Below are 17,920 nucleotides of genomic sequence, written 5' to 3' on the forward strand. Positions count from 1 at the left end.
CTGGGAGGGTTAATCTGAGGTCAAGTTGCTAATGAACTCACTGTGATTAATCCTCCCAGCATTACAGCCTCACCACGGGCAGCAACATATAAAAAGTCATGTTTGGGCGGAATACCCTTTAAGCCAACTGGAAATGTTTGCTGTAAATTTTACCCAATATTCAATACAAAAATTGTACAAAAAATGTATAAAGAAAGCACTAGATAAAGACCTCTAGCAGTTGCAATTCCTTTTACTGATAAGCATGGCTTTACAAAACCTGACCGTGTTTCATTCTGGCTGAGGGTGCAGGTCAAAGCCAGATTATCATGTTTATGGTGGCCGCACATTGCCAGGACCATGTGTTTATCAGCTGGAAATGAGACTCGGTATATGGAGGACCTTTACATATGTGTACAAGTTAAGTGTATATATTGTTTTTTTTGGAACAAGAATTTGAGGCATTTAGCAGATTAACTAAACAACGTGAGCTGTGTACAGAAGAGATCAGCAAACTGACAGAGGTGAATTGTCGGGCAATGTTATCTATATGTTACATGGAACTGTCATGTGTAGTCATGTAAATATTGCAGGGGCATTACCAAATAATGGAATAATGCTATGGAACATTACTTGATATGTAGGTAGCATCTATGCTGAACCCACGGTAGACATATCCAGTAGGTGATTGGGTGATTATAGGAGATGTCCGGCAATTGCTAAAAGTCAGCAGCCTGCAGGGAGAGGGGGGGGGGATTAAAGACAAGCAGGCATTTACCTCTCCCCCACTGGAAGTCATTTCCCCCGAGTTGTGATGACGGGGGAAAATGCCTGTCCTGGCTGCTGAACTGGCCGCTCAGCCAATGAGTTACTGGAGCGGTATCCCGCCCCAGTCACTGACTGGCAGACTGGCCTGTCCATCAGCCAGGTCGTGACGTGGAGATCCCAGGGCCCACAGCCACTCCCGGTGGGCAAGAGGAGAGGTAAGTGCCTAGTTATCATCAATTTCCCCCTGCCAGCTTTTAGCAATCTCCAGACTTCTCCTTTAAGCAGTAGGATGGCACCATCACTGGCACATCTCACCGGTGTTCTATAAAGTTATATGCATTCTCATAGTAAAAATACATTACCTAATGTACTTGAGCAAGTGAGCAGAAGTTTCTGTAGAAGATATATTGTAAAAGGAATTCAAAACAAGGTATTATTTCCAGTATAACTTGCAGAAACCGTCAAGAGATGGCTCCAATATTCTGTCCTCAAGATGATTTGAGCAATCTCTGTAACAGTTTATCTTAATTCGCCAAACGCATTGCACAAATGTAAAAGAAATGAGAAAATAATAGAATAAAGATATAAAAGAAACAACATATAGGAACGTAGAACATTTACCATAACAATGACTTGGATTCAATTATCGTACAGTTCATACGGTCCTGTCGTCAGTTTTGTAAGCCGGTCACCACCTTGACATAGTTGCCAAAACCGCTGTGCAGTCATTTGCCAGGAATACTGAGGCTACAGCAGGGGGAAGAAAGGCCAGATTTCAATGAAAGGACTTGATTCAGAAAGCTAAGTAGCCGGTTTCTCTCACAGCCAAAGTAATCAGCTTGGCAGCTGAATCAAAGTGTACACTAGGCTCATTGTCTACCGAGCACCAAAGGTTGGATTTTCTTAGAAGGTCAAAAAAGTTAATTTTTACGAAAAAAAAATAAAAAAAAAAAATAAGAAGGAACTGAAATAAAGAATGTGTTCATTTGGTGTATTTATGTATCTGAAGAGTGGCTTTACGTCTTAACATCTGGCTTGCCTAGTCTATCCAAAAATATATGTTTTTTATTCAGCTGTAATTGGGCTTCATTATCCTCAGCATGGTCGCCCTAATTTTAGGATTTTTAGAAGTCGGCAAAGAGGGAAGGTTCAGCGTACTTTGGCCAACCTAGTGATAATCGTAGTTAGAAAGCAATGACTCTTCATATACATTGAGTTTCCTTTTTATGGTGAATTATTACAGTAATGATGAAAAAAATTGGAATAATTTCAGAATAATAACCTACTTTTTTCATCTCCTTTTATAGAAGTGCTATATTGGTAAACTTTATGACATATTGTGCTCCATACCCTAAAGGTATTCTGTATAAGATAACTATTCTGTATGATGTCTAGTATAGTAAAAAGGCAAATTACCAGGCCAATTTACTCCACAATGTAGAGGAATTGAGCCGCGTGTTGTGAAGACGCATCAAGTCCACTGAATAGAAGGAGGTTGAATTGCCTGATCCTATGAATGCCAGGAGAGCTTAATCAGAAGCACAGATACAATTAGTTAGGCCTGTCTTTTGTGGAAGCGGCTTGTTAACACTGCGGCTGTAAGACAGCTGCAGACATTGGCAGTCGGAGGGAGTTGAAATGAATAACATGACCTGGACTCGAGTGTTCTGAGAAGTGAAGATTTATGCCAGGGGATTGTCAGTGTTCTTGTAAATGTTAAAGGGTCAACTAGATAAAGTGCCGCTGCTGGGGTGATTTGTCTTCAAAGCAAGTAGCTTCTCTGATAACCCAGGTATGGCAAATAAAATGGCTTACTAATATCTGTATGAGGGTGTCTGGTTATCTTCCTCCAGTTGTTTTTGTTTTCTTAGTCAACGCGATCTAGAGTCATGCAAATCTAGAAGGTTTACCGTAAGAACAGGACCATTTAACACAATGGTGCAAAGAGCAATAATGTGTGAGGGACTGTTCAAACAAGTGGTTAGAGGATGGTTGTAAAAGGTGGCTCATATGGTGCTGCAGACGGTACTCTAACACGAATGACCGGTATATACAAAAAGCATCTACCATTCTGCCGTCCGTAGACGAGAGGGTGAAATATCTAAGACCTTCCAGCAGTGCAGTATGTAGATATATAAGGTATACATAAAGAGTAACAGCTTTAGCTTACACTTAGTGTCAAAGAGGCTGTGCTAAGCTGTGGGATGCACGCCTCCTCCCTCCCCCACCCCTCTGTTGACTGATGTATAGGGCTTGACTTCCAGCACTGAGCTGTGCACAACTATCAGTCAAGGCACGGAGGGGTGAGGGAGAGGAGGATGCATGAATACAGTGGTTTAGCACACTATGAGCATTATCTACAGCTGACAGGTTCCCTTTAGTAGGTCACAGACACAAAATTCATTGTTAAAAAATTTAATAATCATTAATGATAATTGATACTTCTGTGGTGCCTAAATTTACCATATTTCATAATACTAATATTAAAAGGGGAAAATTAATTGATGGCCTATGCACAGTATAAGCCATTAATCACTGGCTTGTGTGGTGCAGACATCTGGCAATTTGCTCTGTACTGTAGCAGTGAAGGGTTACAGCAGTGCACCTCCCATTCAGTTTAATAGGAGCTGCTCTGCAGTAACCCAGCACTACCACTTACACAATTTATAGAGCTGAGACTTCCTGTATATTGTTCATATCTGGGTGGCCCAGCTATGCAGAACAGCAAATTGGCAGAGGTGGCAGGAGTTAAGAATAGGCCATTGATTAATTCTCCCTGGGAAAGCTAATTAAATGTAAACCATTTTTAGAATGGAAGTTTAAGTCTCCTTATCCATTAGTTAAAAAAGTTGTCCGTTAGTTCTAAACATGTTTGTATAGGCCGGGACCAGGTTAAAAATGTAAAAAGAAAATTTACTTATCCTTAAAATTGCTAGTGTACCCCTCTAGAATTGCTGTGATAACATTGTGGCGTGTATTTCACATGACCACTAAGGCCAGTTATTGACAGCAGTGTCATCTGCACTGAGGGCTAGGCACACCAGAATGATGGCAACGATGGCTTGCCCCCAAATTTAGGGGTGAGTAAAAGTTGTTTTTTTTTTCTTTATTTTACCCCACTCCAGGCCTGTAGATATTACTTTTAGGCCATGTTCACACACTGTATTAAGCCATTAAACAACGGAACTGCTTTAACAGCACTGCCTAATTGCATAGCAGTCTATGGAACCACGTCCGTAGTGCATACACCCTGTATACACTACGGCCGTGGTTCTCTGAGGCTGCACCAAATTTGACAGGTCTATAAGTTTTGGATAATGTGTCCGCATTCCAACTAAAATAAAGTGATGTTCATCCAACCAATACTACAATATCTCAGACATTGGCCATTGTTTGACCCGGCAGTGTCAAACAACGGCCGATGTTCATACACTGTGTATGTATATATATATATATATATATATATATATATATATATATATTCCAGTATCCTTACACTATGGGGACATCACGTGGTTAACGGGGAACATAAATGTGTATTACACCCTCATTATCTAAAACGGATTTCTTACTGGCGGTCATGCATTGGAAATTCCGATATGTTGTAATGATTAAACCATTCACCGTCATTCAATAAAGCCCGTCTTGCATGCATCAATTGTTTCTTAGCTATAGCCAGAAAATTCTCGTGAGCCTACCCCTGGGTACACAAAATATATTTTTAAACCACCACTTACAAATATTCGCCTGAGCGCACAATGTGCCCATTGTAGTTATGCTGGAGCAAGTCAATTTTTCCTAAGTACTGTGCCATTACATTGTGAAAATAAACATTTTGCAGCTCGCCAAAGAAAGCAATCCTGAAATTGATTACAAATGTTTTTATGTAACAGTAGAAGCCTTTGGCCTGGCCAGGGGCTAAGCCTGAGCCTGAATGCTCTATAGCAATACGGAAATTAGTAGATGCACAGAATGAAATTAGAATGTGAATGGAGGTGTATTTAACAGGCCAGATTGGTTTTAATGAGCCTGAGCGAGTATTCCAGGCCGGATAATGTGCCGCAGCTCGCTAATGGTCAGGACTCCTCAGCATGAAATCTGCATTTATTCAGATCCCTCACAGCATTTACTATGAATGGAAAGGACTTCCCACTATTAACATGTCTTATTTGGCATTTCATCCTGGGCACTTTAAGGAAAGTTCTATTTAAAAGTATGTCAAAGCTTCCTGTGACCGTTACTTCATGTGTTAAAGGGGTTATCCAGAAAAAAAAAATCATTTAAATCAACTGGTGTCAGAAAAAATCAACTGGTGTCAGAAAGTTATATAGATTTGTAATTTAATTCTATTTAAAAAGGTCAAGGCTTCTAGTACTTATCAGCTGCTGTATGTCCTACAGGAAGTGGTGTATTCTTTCCAGTATTAGGCCACGTTCACACTATGTAAAAACAACAACCATATTTCATAACAACGACCATGGTTTTGCTAACAATTGTCGTTAGTTAGAACCTGGCCTAACACAGTGCTCTCTGCTGCCACCTCTGTCCATGACAGGAACTGTCCAAAGTGGAGAGGTTTTCTATGGGGATTTGCTACTGCTCTGAACAGTTCCTGTCAGGGACTGAGGTGGCAGCAGAGAGCACTATGTCAGACAGGAAAGAATACACCACTTCCTGCAGGACATACAGCAGCTTATAAGTACTGGAAGACTGGAGATTTTTAAATAGAAGTAAATTACAAATCTATATAACTTTCTGACACTAGCTGATTTAGTAATTTAAAGGAAAGAGTTTCTTGCAGGGTTAACTATGTAACACAGTATGCGAGGTGCTAGTTTATACTATACACCTTAATTAACCATCAAAGCTGTTTCTCCTGACCCCCTATACGTATGCATACTAGGCTGACATTGCCTATGTTTCTTATAGGGAGGGAGCAGTAAGCTGCTTCCAGATACCTTTGTGACCCCTTATATCCAGTGGTGTTGAAATTCAACATTCTGCTCCTTCTTTCCCCGCCTGACATCATCTATTGAGTAGATGGGAGGCCCCTATAACTATAGTTGGTTAAACAGCATGTTTGCCTATAGGGGACTTTGAAGGTATTTCTATTGACCTATATTATCTTTTATGTTACAGGAGAAACAGGTGATTTTTCAGATTCCAACGAGCCTTTGGGGCAACTGGACAGTCATGATAGACTCATACCAACTCCTCGGGGTAAGTGAGACAGTTTAGTGATGTGAATAATTCATTGTATACTATACACCACCTGCTCATTCAGTAGGAACATATCTGAATAAACCTCATATATTAAAATATCATGTCGTTCGTGAGCGCTGTCACATTACATTTGCACCTTATCTGAATCGGTGGGAACACGATAGTGTGCACATAGTAACACAGGTTTAATCCACAGACTTGTAGTAAAGTAATTGGTTAGAGGGTCGATTGCTGAGTCAGAGTCTAACAATATGCACATAGCCATGGTGGGGGATTGGAGCTTTCATTTCTTTACACTTCGTGGTGTACCGGAGAGTAACCCGGCTACTGAATAAATCCTGCTGCAGACCACATTCACAGTGAGGAGGCCTCGGCATCATTATCTCGGCTGCAGACGAGCGCAGTCCAACATTTTCACACCCATAACCACAGTGTTCTGGAAACCAAACTACTAAACCCGAATATGTTTCTACATGTACTAACTAGGAGTGAACTAAATAAAGCAAAGGACAGAATGAACAGAAAAAAAAAATGTAGAAAAGAAGTGGGAACCAAAAAGTTCATATTCTTGTTGAATTTTTCAGTAGTGAATATATACTGACTCATAGAGAATATACATCATTTTATATACTCCCCTATGCCTATGCTGCCTTGCAACTACAACAAAGCACCGACAAATACACTGTTGTTGGATATGCTGATATATGGTGATATCAGAAAAACTATAGCTGGCCATACACTTTCAATACCTGATGGTCAAACAATGGTTATATTTTCCGCCCATATACAGGAATGTTTGGCACAGCCGAGCGCTGTCGCTGCATCTCATCTCTCTCTGAACAAATTTTCCATCATGCCAGACTCCTCTCTCCACAGACATCATCTGTCAATGGATGGTCGAGAGAGTCCCATGCACCTTAGATTGATGGGTTCGGCCGACTTAAAGGGGAACAATGAGCAGGTTAGACAAATTGAACCTGCTGATATGTCCCTATAGCACAGAAGGTGCCGAGGATGAAGGTATGTTCCTTCCTCCTTGTTGCAGTTAGTCGTTTACTCCTCGGCCCTTTAGTTCTTTAGGAGCACTGCTCCGCCCCTATAGCGCAGATCTGGATCGCCCCATTGACAATCAGAAGGGATAGGCCAGCTGGTGGAGCAGTGACATAGGGGCGGGGCAGTGCACCTCACAGTGCCCCAGACGGTCTTACTGGACCAAGGAGTGAAAAACTAAGAAGTGGAACTAGATTTACCTAGGCACCAATGAAAAATATGTAACATGGCTCCCCAGCTATGTTATTTATAGTCCTATCTCCTATGGGGTAGTGAGATTATACCCCCCCACACACACCTTTTTTCAAAACATATTTTATTGATGTTCTTTTTCATAACGTATCATATAAACAATACTCCAGTTATGGATTGGAGACAAGTATAACACAGGTATACAGCAAAATAAACACATAAACACAACGTCTCCTATTGCATAGCTCATGTACAGTACTAGAAAGGACGCAAAGGAAATAGGATCTTTTTTGGGCCCTCTTACACGATACGATTATCGTCCGTCTCCAGCTGATAATCGTCTTGTGTAATAGAAGGCAACGATCAGCTGACATGAATGATGTCGGCTGATCGTTGCTGTTGTGTCTTTCAACATATTGAAAGACAAATGACTAATCTAGCAGCGATCTGCTGCCGCTGCTTCGTGGAATAGAAGTGGCGGCAGAAGACTGTTGATATCTGACGTGGGCTGCCCGGACGATCTAGCGATCACACAGGCAGCCCCCCCTGCAATCACCTGCTCGCTTCCGCCGCGTGAAATAGTGTCCGCAGCAAGCGGGGAACGAGGAGCAAACAACTGCTGACATTGCTCGTTTTCTCTTCCAGTCGTCCCGTGTAATAGGGGCTTTAGGCTCCAGAGCTCGGGTGTGACCTCTGAACACCCTAAAGTTGCAGCCATTGTCCAATAATGCTTGCATTGGCTGCAGTCTCTTAAAAATGTTGTGGAACAAATTTCCAGGCCGACAGTTAGCAGAGGCATAGGTTTTAGAAGATTCTTTTTCTGTGCTCTGTGTGTCTGGTATTATATAAAAGTCGACTGCATCCAATACTAACTACAACAGAATATAACAGGGACGCCATCACCTGTATTACAGCTATTAACACAGTTCTTATATTTTTTTATTCTTAGTTATACAGTGCCATAATATGATCTTTAAAGTAGCTCCGAACTGATCTTTGCTTTATTGCAAATGTACCTTAGAATGTCCTGCATAATACTTCAGTATGCACGCCGTGGCTCGGAAACACTTTCTTGATAATTAAGTTCTGAACGTGTTATAAATACCCTTTAACTTTCAAGACAATAGGCGTCTTGGGAAAGGTATGATCAATCTGAAATTATTTTAGATGACTCTAATAGAAGCTGTCAAGCAGTGACATTAGACTGATGGTTGGTCCTGGATCAGTCTGGCCCTTTAATAGCCCTGTCTAACTCTGTAGCCACAAACCAGAGCCTATGCGGCAGTCCGGCCAGGACATGGCTGGGTAAGGAAGCAATTAGTCAGGACTGTGTTCCTGGAGAATGTTGTTTATCCTCTGGAAGGAGATTTCTTGCTTCTGCTCTTGGCATATTTTGACCTGGGTTGGGATTAATATTTTTTTTCTTCTTGCTAAGTAAACAAACAAACATTCACTTCTTTGTATGGCGGAGACCACATACTTTGCAGGCACCACTGTGAGTTGTAATATGGGTGTATGCATTAATGCTGTGCTTCAAGCCCTCACTACACTGTTTATATTGTTTTACTATAGATGTAAGCTTTTAGTTGTGATATTATCTGAACATTTTGGAAAGCGACACATAGGAACCTCTAATGCAACTTTCAATGGTGTACTTAGCTCTAATCTAGTGATCTTAATTCACAAGCATGTATTTATCTATTCATTGATTTTATTCCCCACTGAGAAGACAGTGTCCTATGAAGATAGGCATTAACTGTGTACAATACATTTTATAAACAGCTCGATAGATGAGATTGGATCTGGTAAAAAGTTTACAGCTGCTGATGCAACCTATGCTTATGAGTCCCAGGCAGAACCCCCCCTGCTTTTTACATATACAGTTATAGTTTGCAATCATTTAATACTAGACCAGTGGTTCCATTGAACTATATGACAAAACAATGAATATTCAAAGGGATTCAAAGGGGGCAATGTAACAATGGAGACCCTTGAGTAAGTACTCCATTGGATTTTTTGTCGCTGATCTCCTTGAGCTCAGTGATTGCTGTGTTTTGTTGGTCTTCTTTTCATTGCCCCTGATAGCCAGAATCCCGCTCCACACTGACGAGGGGCAGATGCCCCGAAACAGATGTCTGTAGATAGATGCCTGGCCTTGGTAACCCTTGTCGTGTCGCAATACTCGCCAAAGAGTTAAACTTTGACACAAAAGGGTCCACCCTGGTATTTTCCTATTTATGTTCCAATACTCGCAACCGAGTAGGACTTAAGGGGCTACGTATCAGGGTGGTTTGGTGATCTCCCCACTGGGGGTCACCCCCTTGGCAATAAGCTTTCCTCCCCTGGAGGGATATCTAGCTATTCCCGAGTTTTAACACTCGTAACTGAGGCTCCATGGAACCTTTTTGCACTTTCCTATTAGAACACACAAGCAGGGTGCAGTTTCCTCTCAGACCCAGTGGGGGACCCTATACTTCCCTAGCGATAACTCTTACAAAGACACTAGGGAATATTGTATATTCCAGAAATAAAGCAAGCATTCCACTACCAAAACAAAATTGAGCATGAAAATTTTAATTCTAGAACTTTCCATATGCAATATTAGTCCGGGTTCACACTATGTATGACACCAGACATTCTGTGACACTGACGTTATTAATTGAACAAATAAATACGTTGTGTGAACTTAGCTTTATTCTGACAATTGCTAATCCTGACACATTTAGGCCTTCAGCACACGTATAGTTTTTTTTTTTTTTGTTCTCACTATCCACCCATACAATCCGCTAAAAATTACGAATTGGGCATCCATAGTGTATCTGTATTCCTGTAAATCTGTTTTTTAGAAATACAACCTTTTAACATGTGACAAACGACTCATCCTTATTTTTTTACGCAAATACGGATGCCAAAAAGTTACAATCTGCAGAAAACAGCGGATCCCAATAATCTGGATCCGCACTACTACAAGGAAGCAAACCAATGCTGAAAAAAAAAAGGATAACTTTAAGTGCGGACCCAGATTTTTTACGGATCCTTTCATAGAAATAAATGGGATCCGCTATTTTTTATGGATTGTAACCTGTTTGGCATCCGTATTTATGTAAAAAAAATATATATATGAATGGGTTATAATTGACATGTTGGGGAGTTAAAAAAAAAAAGGTTTAAAAAAATACGGGAGGAAACATTAGCAGAATCCGTAATTTTTAGCGGATTGTACTGGTGGATTTGTGGGAGGAATCTACAGATTTGAAAATAATACTGAAAATGTGCATAAGGCCTTACTTTGTTCCTGTCACTATGCAATGTAATGATCCGGGCTCTCCAAAAAAAACTAAATGACAAATGAAGCCTTCCTGTAGACATGAAGACAATTGGCTCATACACGTGTCCATGGAGCCTTGATGAAAGGATAGTTTCCATAGGGCATTTGTCTGTAGTGAACAGCTGCAGGAATGATCACTTTATGATGATCTGTGTCACTGGCATTATTGCTGGCAGCATATCCCATTTTACACAGTGATTTCGATGCCCACATAAAACGTCATCGGCTGAATGGAAAAGCTCAGGAGTGTTTGGAAAAGACACTTGATGGAAGACACGGTTACTGAAGACTTGAATCTCATGAGAGAAATCTAAGCTACATCTGGGGCCCTCTCACAGCCAGATCCCAAGCCCTGCTCATAGAATAACTTCAGATCGCTCATCTATTAGCACTTCACACTTTGCTCTTCTACCATTGAAAATAACCTTCAAAGCCTCCTGGTTGCTGTCACCCTCCTGAGCGTCCTCTTTGCTTTGAGGTGACCTGCTGTGTGGAGCCCACACTTATTCCATTAACACAACACATTACAATCAGCTGCTTTTGTGTCTTTACACCAGCGCGACAGGTTAGATTTTCAAAGACGAATTTTAAGTGTTTCTACAGAAGTGAAATTTCCTATTCTAACTGTTGGCTCAGTATTAAACCAAGATTTAGAACAACAGATTGAATACAGGCCTAGTGTATTTCACACAATGACATCACAAAAGCTAACCCTTATTAGACCAAATAACAACCACTTCAGTACCAATTTTTTTTATTTTTTTTTATTGAACTATAATTCCCAAGTAGTCCCATAAAAAAACATGTACACAAATAAACATTTAAAACCAAGGTGGAGCGGCCTAAGCAGAAAATAGTTACACAAATCAAAATGGTAATTGCTCAAGGGAAATAGTATGTACCATGATCAAAACATAGACTCCCATATATTACTGAGGAAAAGCAACCATAACTTTAAAGTGCAAATGCAGTAAGTAAATAATCAGTGGTTCAGTATTCCACATAAAGGGCCCGTTCACACTATGGAATCGGCCAAGTCCTGCCTTCTATCTGTTTGATAGAAGTCACACTCTCCGTGTTTCTCCGCTAATGGTGACCCAGAATGGCCCCCTGCTCCCAGCAGTACAAGCACCACTGTCCACAGCCACAATAAGAGCCATGCACCCCAGAATTACTATTTCCAACAATGGTATTGGTAAACATAGTATTACATATGATATGCCAGTATGTCATCAATATTTCTGATCAGTAAGGCAACCACTTCGAAATGGGTGCAACTGGGACAAAATACTAACGTAATACTGCACAAATATAGAACCGTCAATCTCCATTGACCGCAGTGGTTATCTTCCAGACACACATAAAATTTTGCAGTGGGCTTAGTGGTGTATTCTTTCCAGTCTGACACAGTGCTCTCTGCTGCCACCTCTGTTCATGTCAGGAAATGTCGAGAGCAGTAGCAAATCCCCATAGAAAACCTCTCCTGATTTCCAGACTGGAAAAAATTCATCACTTCCTGCAGGATATACAGCAGCTAAAAAGTACTGGAAGACTGGAAATTTTTTAAATAGAAGTAAATTACAAATCTCTGGAACAAGTTTATTTTAAAGATTTATTTTTTTGCTGACGTACCCCTAATAGGACAGGAGGGCACACGTGGCTGGATACTGGCCAAAGGCTGACATAGTTAATACTTTTTAGTTAATGGCATCAGAGTTATTCATGTATAATAAGTCCGCTTGTCTGGGCTTGCCTCCTCTATGTCATGTAACAGGTTATAGGAAAGCTGGATTTTATTGCAAAGGGAAAGTATTATATGGAGTACATTATGGACTTCTTCATTTAAATGCATTTGAAAATGTAGGCATTTTGTTTGAATTGAGTTTTTTTAGAGGCTTTCTTTTTAGCAAACTTTTGTGGGGTTATTCACAAAATTAAACATACACATTGTGGTTTAACCCAATATATTTTTACACACAGGATAAAAACCTAGGAGCAAAACTGTACAAATAATCCTATATACCCTGAGCATGGCAGAATTTGAAAAAATTCCACAGACCCCAAAAATGCAAAACAATTTGTTTGTGGTGTGGTTTTTGTATAGAATTTAAATAGCATCTTGCTGTAACATTTTTGTTACTGATCTATTAACAGTAAAAAATGATACACATGTATATTAAAGGGGTTATCAGGGGAATTCTTTTACAGATAAGGGAGAAGTCCAGCCATTTTCAAAAGCTGGCAGTCGGCAGGAGGGAATGTAATAACCAATCCTTACTTACCTCTCCCCGTGCACGCGAGGCGCCACTTGACCGGCCCTGGGCCCCGATGCCGGAAGGCATGGAATGGCTGTTCAGCCAACCACTGACTGGAGAGGTGCCCCGCCCCAATCCATTAGCCGGGTCGTGATGTCGGCTCAAAAGAGATCCTGGAGCCCAGCGAGGGTCCCAGGGCCACGATCCAGCGCCAGGGACAGGTGATCTATGATAGATTATGATGTCCCTCCCCTGCCCCTTAAAAAAATTCCTGTCAGCAACGGACTTCTCCTTCAAATGTGCTCAGACTGGGATACAAACAAAAAATGTTCTCACCTGCCATGATCCAGGCAGGTGGATAGGCAGACACTTCTTAATGTCAAAATGAAGACCAGGAAGTGCTGTGCGAGGGGATCAGGCATTGTCAGAACTGCAGTGGTTAGAGATCAGGGCAGGTGAGTACACTTTTTATTGTTTTTACCCCAGTCTAAGTAACTTAAACTGTAAAGAGAATCCCACTGACAACCCCTTTAATTATTTTCCTAGTGAGTGCCTTTTTTTATTGCATTATATAACGTTTTTGTGGATTTTTTACATTTTCCTGGGGCATTTGTATTATAACATTTATGATTTTTTTTTTATCCTGCTCCCTTATGGAAAGCATGAATAAGACATCAGTTTCAACAAAGAGACAGCAATATTCACAACTAGCAAAAGAAGAAACTAACACACTGCAAACCACCATGCTATCCTTCAAAGGGATGGAAGGCAGGAATGAGACAACTAACACTGGTCAGCAATGGTTATAGCTTTATGTCTTTGTCGTATTAAATATTATTGAGTATATTTAAGTATGATTATTTAGATTCTAGGTTATCCCCTCACAAATGTAGAATGATATAGTAATAACACTGTGAAGCTCCTGCTTTATAAACCCTGTTTTGTTGTAGAGATGGGGCATGACAGGTGAGAATATGAGATTAGAGGATCGGAAATAGGAAAAAAGCATCAGAGACCAGGAAAGAGTTACATGTGTGATTCATGTGAGTTGCACATCTGGAAGATCCGGATATCGCAGTCAGACAGCCCGTTGTAAGTAGCTTCTTAGGAATTTGAAGGAGCCATTCAGCATGCCCTGTAGTAGAGCCACAAATCAAGGCTTTATCCCTGAGCAAATAGCTTCTGTCCTGTGACAGTACAGTGGCGCACAGCAGCATTGAATGTTGCAGACGTCTGGCCTTGACTCATGAAGGGTCAAGGGGATGATCCTTTCTTTGGCAAGTTAATACAGGTTTACTTCTGAGTATAATATTATGTGCGATCCTTATCTTAACCTTAAGGAAGATGTCAACGTTAATGCAGTCAGCAATCTTATAGCTTCTTCTATGCTGCCTATGCTTTTCTAATCCTGCCTCATTTTAGTTGCTTTGGCGCGAGGAGGAACTGGCATTGGCTAATGTTTGCTTATGGCTGTGTGAAGGAGCTAAGAAATATCTATTATATATATATATATAGGCGAGGATATTGTAAAGTATAGAATTGTAAAGTGCTGCGGAATCTGTTGGCGCTATATAAATAAAAATTCTTATTAAATTATTATTATATAATCAAATCCCGTCTTGGAAGATCTGGCAAACATTTTTCCGAAAAAGGTTTTGGTAACAACTTTTCTGATCCTGTCCTTAGCACTAAGGGGGACATGTATTATTACTGGTTTCTTAGTATAAAACCCTGCCCCCATGCAGTTCACCGGCCTGTTACGTCTGTTAGCTAATCCGGTGGGGCCTGGGCCTGCGCATTGTCTCCCCCCTGCCTGCCTTTCAGCCCAGCAGGGCTTACACCATGGAAAAAGTGCATAGGTGCATATTTACCACTCTGTCTACGGTCTGTACACCTGGGACGCATTTGATAAATGTGCCCCTAAGTGTACGGCTCTTGTACAGGATTGTAATACACCCATGTACTTTGGCCGTACAACAACCTGTGTAATATTATGAACGAACCTCGAGGGTATGTTTGGGTTTGTTGGAACCCAAACGCTTAGCATTGATTATCGGTGGCTGAAGAATTTGGATGCAGCCCCAAGGCTGCCTGGAAAACATAGACACAGCCTATGGCTCCATGGGGCTGATTCCAGCTGCTTTAGCCAGTTTGGACAAATCTGAATATGCCAGAGGTTCGCTCATCTCTAGTAACTAAAGGAAACCAGTTGTTCCTCAGTGCGAACTAGTCACTGATGACACGTTAGAGTTGGCTGTAACAATGCAGCGGACTTCATTACACCCTACGTATACCTTCCTGGGCATGTTTGGAGTGATTGGTTCCCTTTAAACCTCCTATACTGAAGAGGGCTGCAAAGATTTCGTCATATATGAGCACTTTGTGTTATTGTCCTTTAGGAAAGCTGCATACAGGAGATATCTTCTGTGATTGTTGGTTTGTTACCACTATACAGCTGCTATGGAAATGCCCCCCTTATCCTCTCAGCTACTTACAGGTTCCCGATGCCGGACTACCCCTTTAACACCCTAATTGGGTGAATGTAGAATGAAAAACTGCAAATATGGAAGCAAAAATACTAGATATTTGTTTGGCTGTGAAGGGACATTCTTGCTTTCTTCATGTCTATATCCGGATAAGCTCATAAATACCTTAATGATATGCAAGTGTGAAATGTTACTATGAAATAAAAGTAAGATTTGCCTTGCGTTACCTCAGACCCCCTACGTGTAAGCAGGATACATTGTGCTCTTCACTGCTGTAACGTACAGTAAAACAATACTGGCACACAGCTTATAAGCGATCATTACAAACAAAAGCCGAGAACAAATGTTCCTAAATGAGCTCTTCTGCTTACCAACGTCTGAGCGTCTTCTCCTAGCCGTGACCTTGTAAGGAAAGCACTTTCATTACCGCTGTGGTTAGTTGGTTTTATGACCAGCCTGTAAGCTTCAGTCTCCTGGCAGGATAAATAGTCTCATCTTTATTTCAACAATTAGATATGGCCTCATTCTACACCATAAAAGCAGCTGGGAAATCTGTCTATTCTTAAGAGTTCATGCAGATAATGTTGTTTCCAATTAGCTTCAAGGAATGATCTACCCCCCCCCCCCTTTTTTTTTATTATGTCGTGTTTCCTCCATACCATCACTGATGGATGACACATTCATAGAGTATTGTTAATGTTGTGGTCTTCTATCTAGTTTAGGCTTTACTTATATAGTTCCTGTTGCAGACCAATAAATCTGCAGAGTAAAGAAATGAGGGTAGTTGGCTCCTACGGGCCTGGACAGGCCTACAAAGGGCAAAGCTTGAGCAATACATGTTGTGTTACGTGTCTGAACTGCTGTTTTATTGCTTTGGTTTCAAGGCAGTTTCTTTGTATGTCATTCATTTTCTGATTTGTGTGGTTAGCCGCTATGCTGTGGGCACAATAGCATTATGGATTGGTATTATATAGAGATGAGTGAACCTCAAGCATGCTCAGATTTGTCCGAACCTGAGTGTGCAGCATTTAAATACTGGTGCCTGAAGAAGTTGGATACAGCCTGGGCCATAGGCAGTATCCATGTTTTCCAGAACTCCCTAGGGCTGCATTCAACTTCTGCAGCCACTGGTAATCAAATGCTGCATGCTTAGGTTCAGACGATTTGCTCATCTATAGTAATACACTAATCCTATTTACTATCCTATTGACTTCTATTTTATATTAGTTATTTAGATTATTTAGTTGGACACGTGCATACAAATGCATGTGTATTAAACCAACAACCCCCCCCCCTTGCATTCTCCAGTGGCTGTTCAGTGTACCTATAATTTTAGGACTGTGGCAGGCTACACTGAAAAAAATCCTGTAGGTGGGCAGTCCTCTTATGACGTGAGAGGGGTACGGAACTCCCGAAAGCAAAAGTTGGATGCATTGTAACTTTTATTTTACCAGTTTTACCATATAATATACAGCGCCTTGAAAATAAATTTTTTGTAGGAAAAAAATTTAAGAATTCAATTATTATCTGTGGGGCAATGTTCACCACACAGTATAATGGAGATACTAATATTCTACATATCAGTGCGAATCCAATGATACCAGACTTGGGTAGCTTTTGTTTGTTTTTCTTTTACTGTAAAAAGTTTTACTGTTCTGCCCCCCTGGTTAATGTGATGTGACCAAAAATAAGCAATTCTGGACTTTTTTTTTTTTGTACCGTGTTTATAATATTGACCATGCCAAATCAGGAATGTCCTTATTGAATAGTTTAGACAATTCCGCATGTGGTCATAGCAAAACTGTTTATTTTTTCTTACATTCTTTTTATTTGGAAAATGGAAAAAAAAAGAGTGATTCAAATTTCTAAGGCTAGGTTCACACTGCGTTTTTGCAATCCGTTTAAAAAAAAAAAAAAAAAAGAACGGATGCATTTGTGTGCATCCGTTTTGATCCGTTTTTCCATTGACTTCCATTGTAAAAAAGAATGGATCAAAACGGATCAGGTTTTTTTGAAGGACACAAAAACGTAGCTGACACTACTTTTGTGTCCGTAAAAAAAAACTGATCCGTTTTGATCTATTTTTTTTACAATGGAAGTCGATGGAAAAACGGATCAAAACGGATGCACACAAATACATCAGTTTTTTAGCAAAAAAAAAGGATGGAAAAACGAATTGCAAAAACGCAGTGTGAACCTAGCCTAATAGGGAAAGGATTTTTTCTTTTCACAGTACAGAGATGTTACGAAAAGCCTTGAGGCCTAGCAAAGGCCTTGGACTACTGTGACAGCCAGTGGATAACCCACAATTAGATCACTAGGGTGCCCATCAGTCTATTTGACCACCAATGACACCATTTGTAGATGTAATTGAATTAATTTATTTAGCACGTATAGGCTATGTTCACACTAAGTAAAAAACCAAGTGAAAAGGCGTCCGCTTTTTCTATTTAAAAAGACGTCTGTTATTGCCGCATTTTAATTGGTATCAATGGAATGCACTGAAGTCAATAGATGACGGACGTCCAATGCACACAGTGTATGAAATAACGGACGTTGTCTGTGCAGATGTCAAAATAATGATCATAACAATTCTTTTCGGATGTCATTTTTTAGTTGTTCACACTTTTAGTTGCCTT

The 17,920-nt window shown here is 40.5% G+C and overlaps 1 protein-coding gene across 2 annotated transcripts in view; it reads left to right on the forward strand.

The window, feature by feature from the left end:
• ROR2 (receptor tyrosine kinase like orphan receptor 2) overlaps positions 1 to 17,920 on the forward strand; it is a 119,246-nt gene that overhangs the window by 75,753 nt on the left and 25,573 nt on the right. Inside the window, exon 2 of one of the 2 annotated variants that reach the window (XM_069961677.1) lies at positions 5,887 to 5,967. In XM_069961677.1, coding sequence (XP_069817778.1) covers positions 5,887 to 5,967 — 81 coding nt within the window. Of the gene's footprint in view, positions 1 to 5,886; positions 5,968 to 13,491; positions 13,588 to 17,920 lie in introns of those variants that run through there. The other variant, XM_069961678.1, reaches the window with a different exon arrangement.

This window comes from Dendropsophus ebraccatus, chromosome 3, assembly GCF_027789765.1.
Source record: "Dendropsophus ebraccatus isolate aDenEbr1 chromosome 3, aDenEbr1.pat, whole genome shotgun sequence".
Taxonomy (NCBI): domain Eukaryota; kingdom Metazoa; phylum Chordata; class Amphibia; order Anura; family Hylidae; genus Dendropsophus; species Dendropsophus ebraccatus.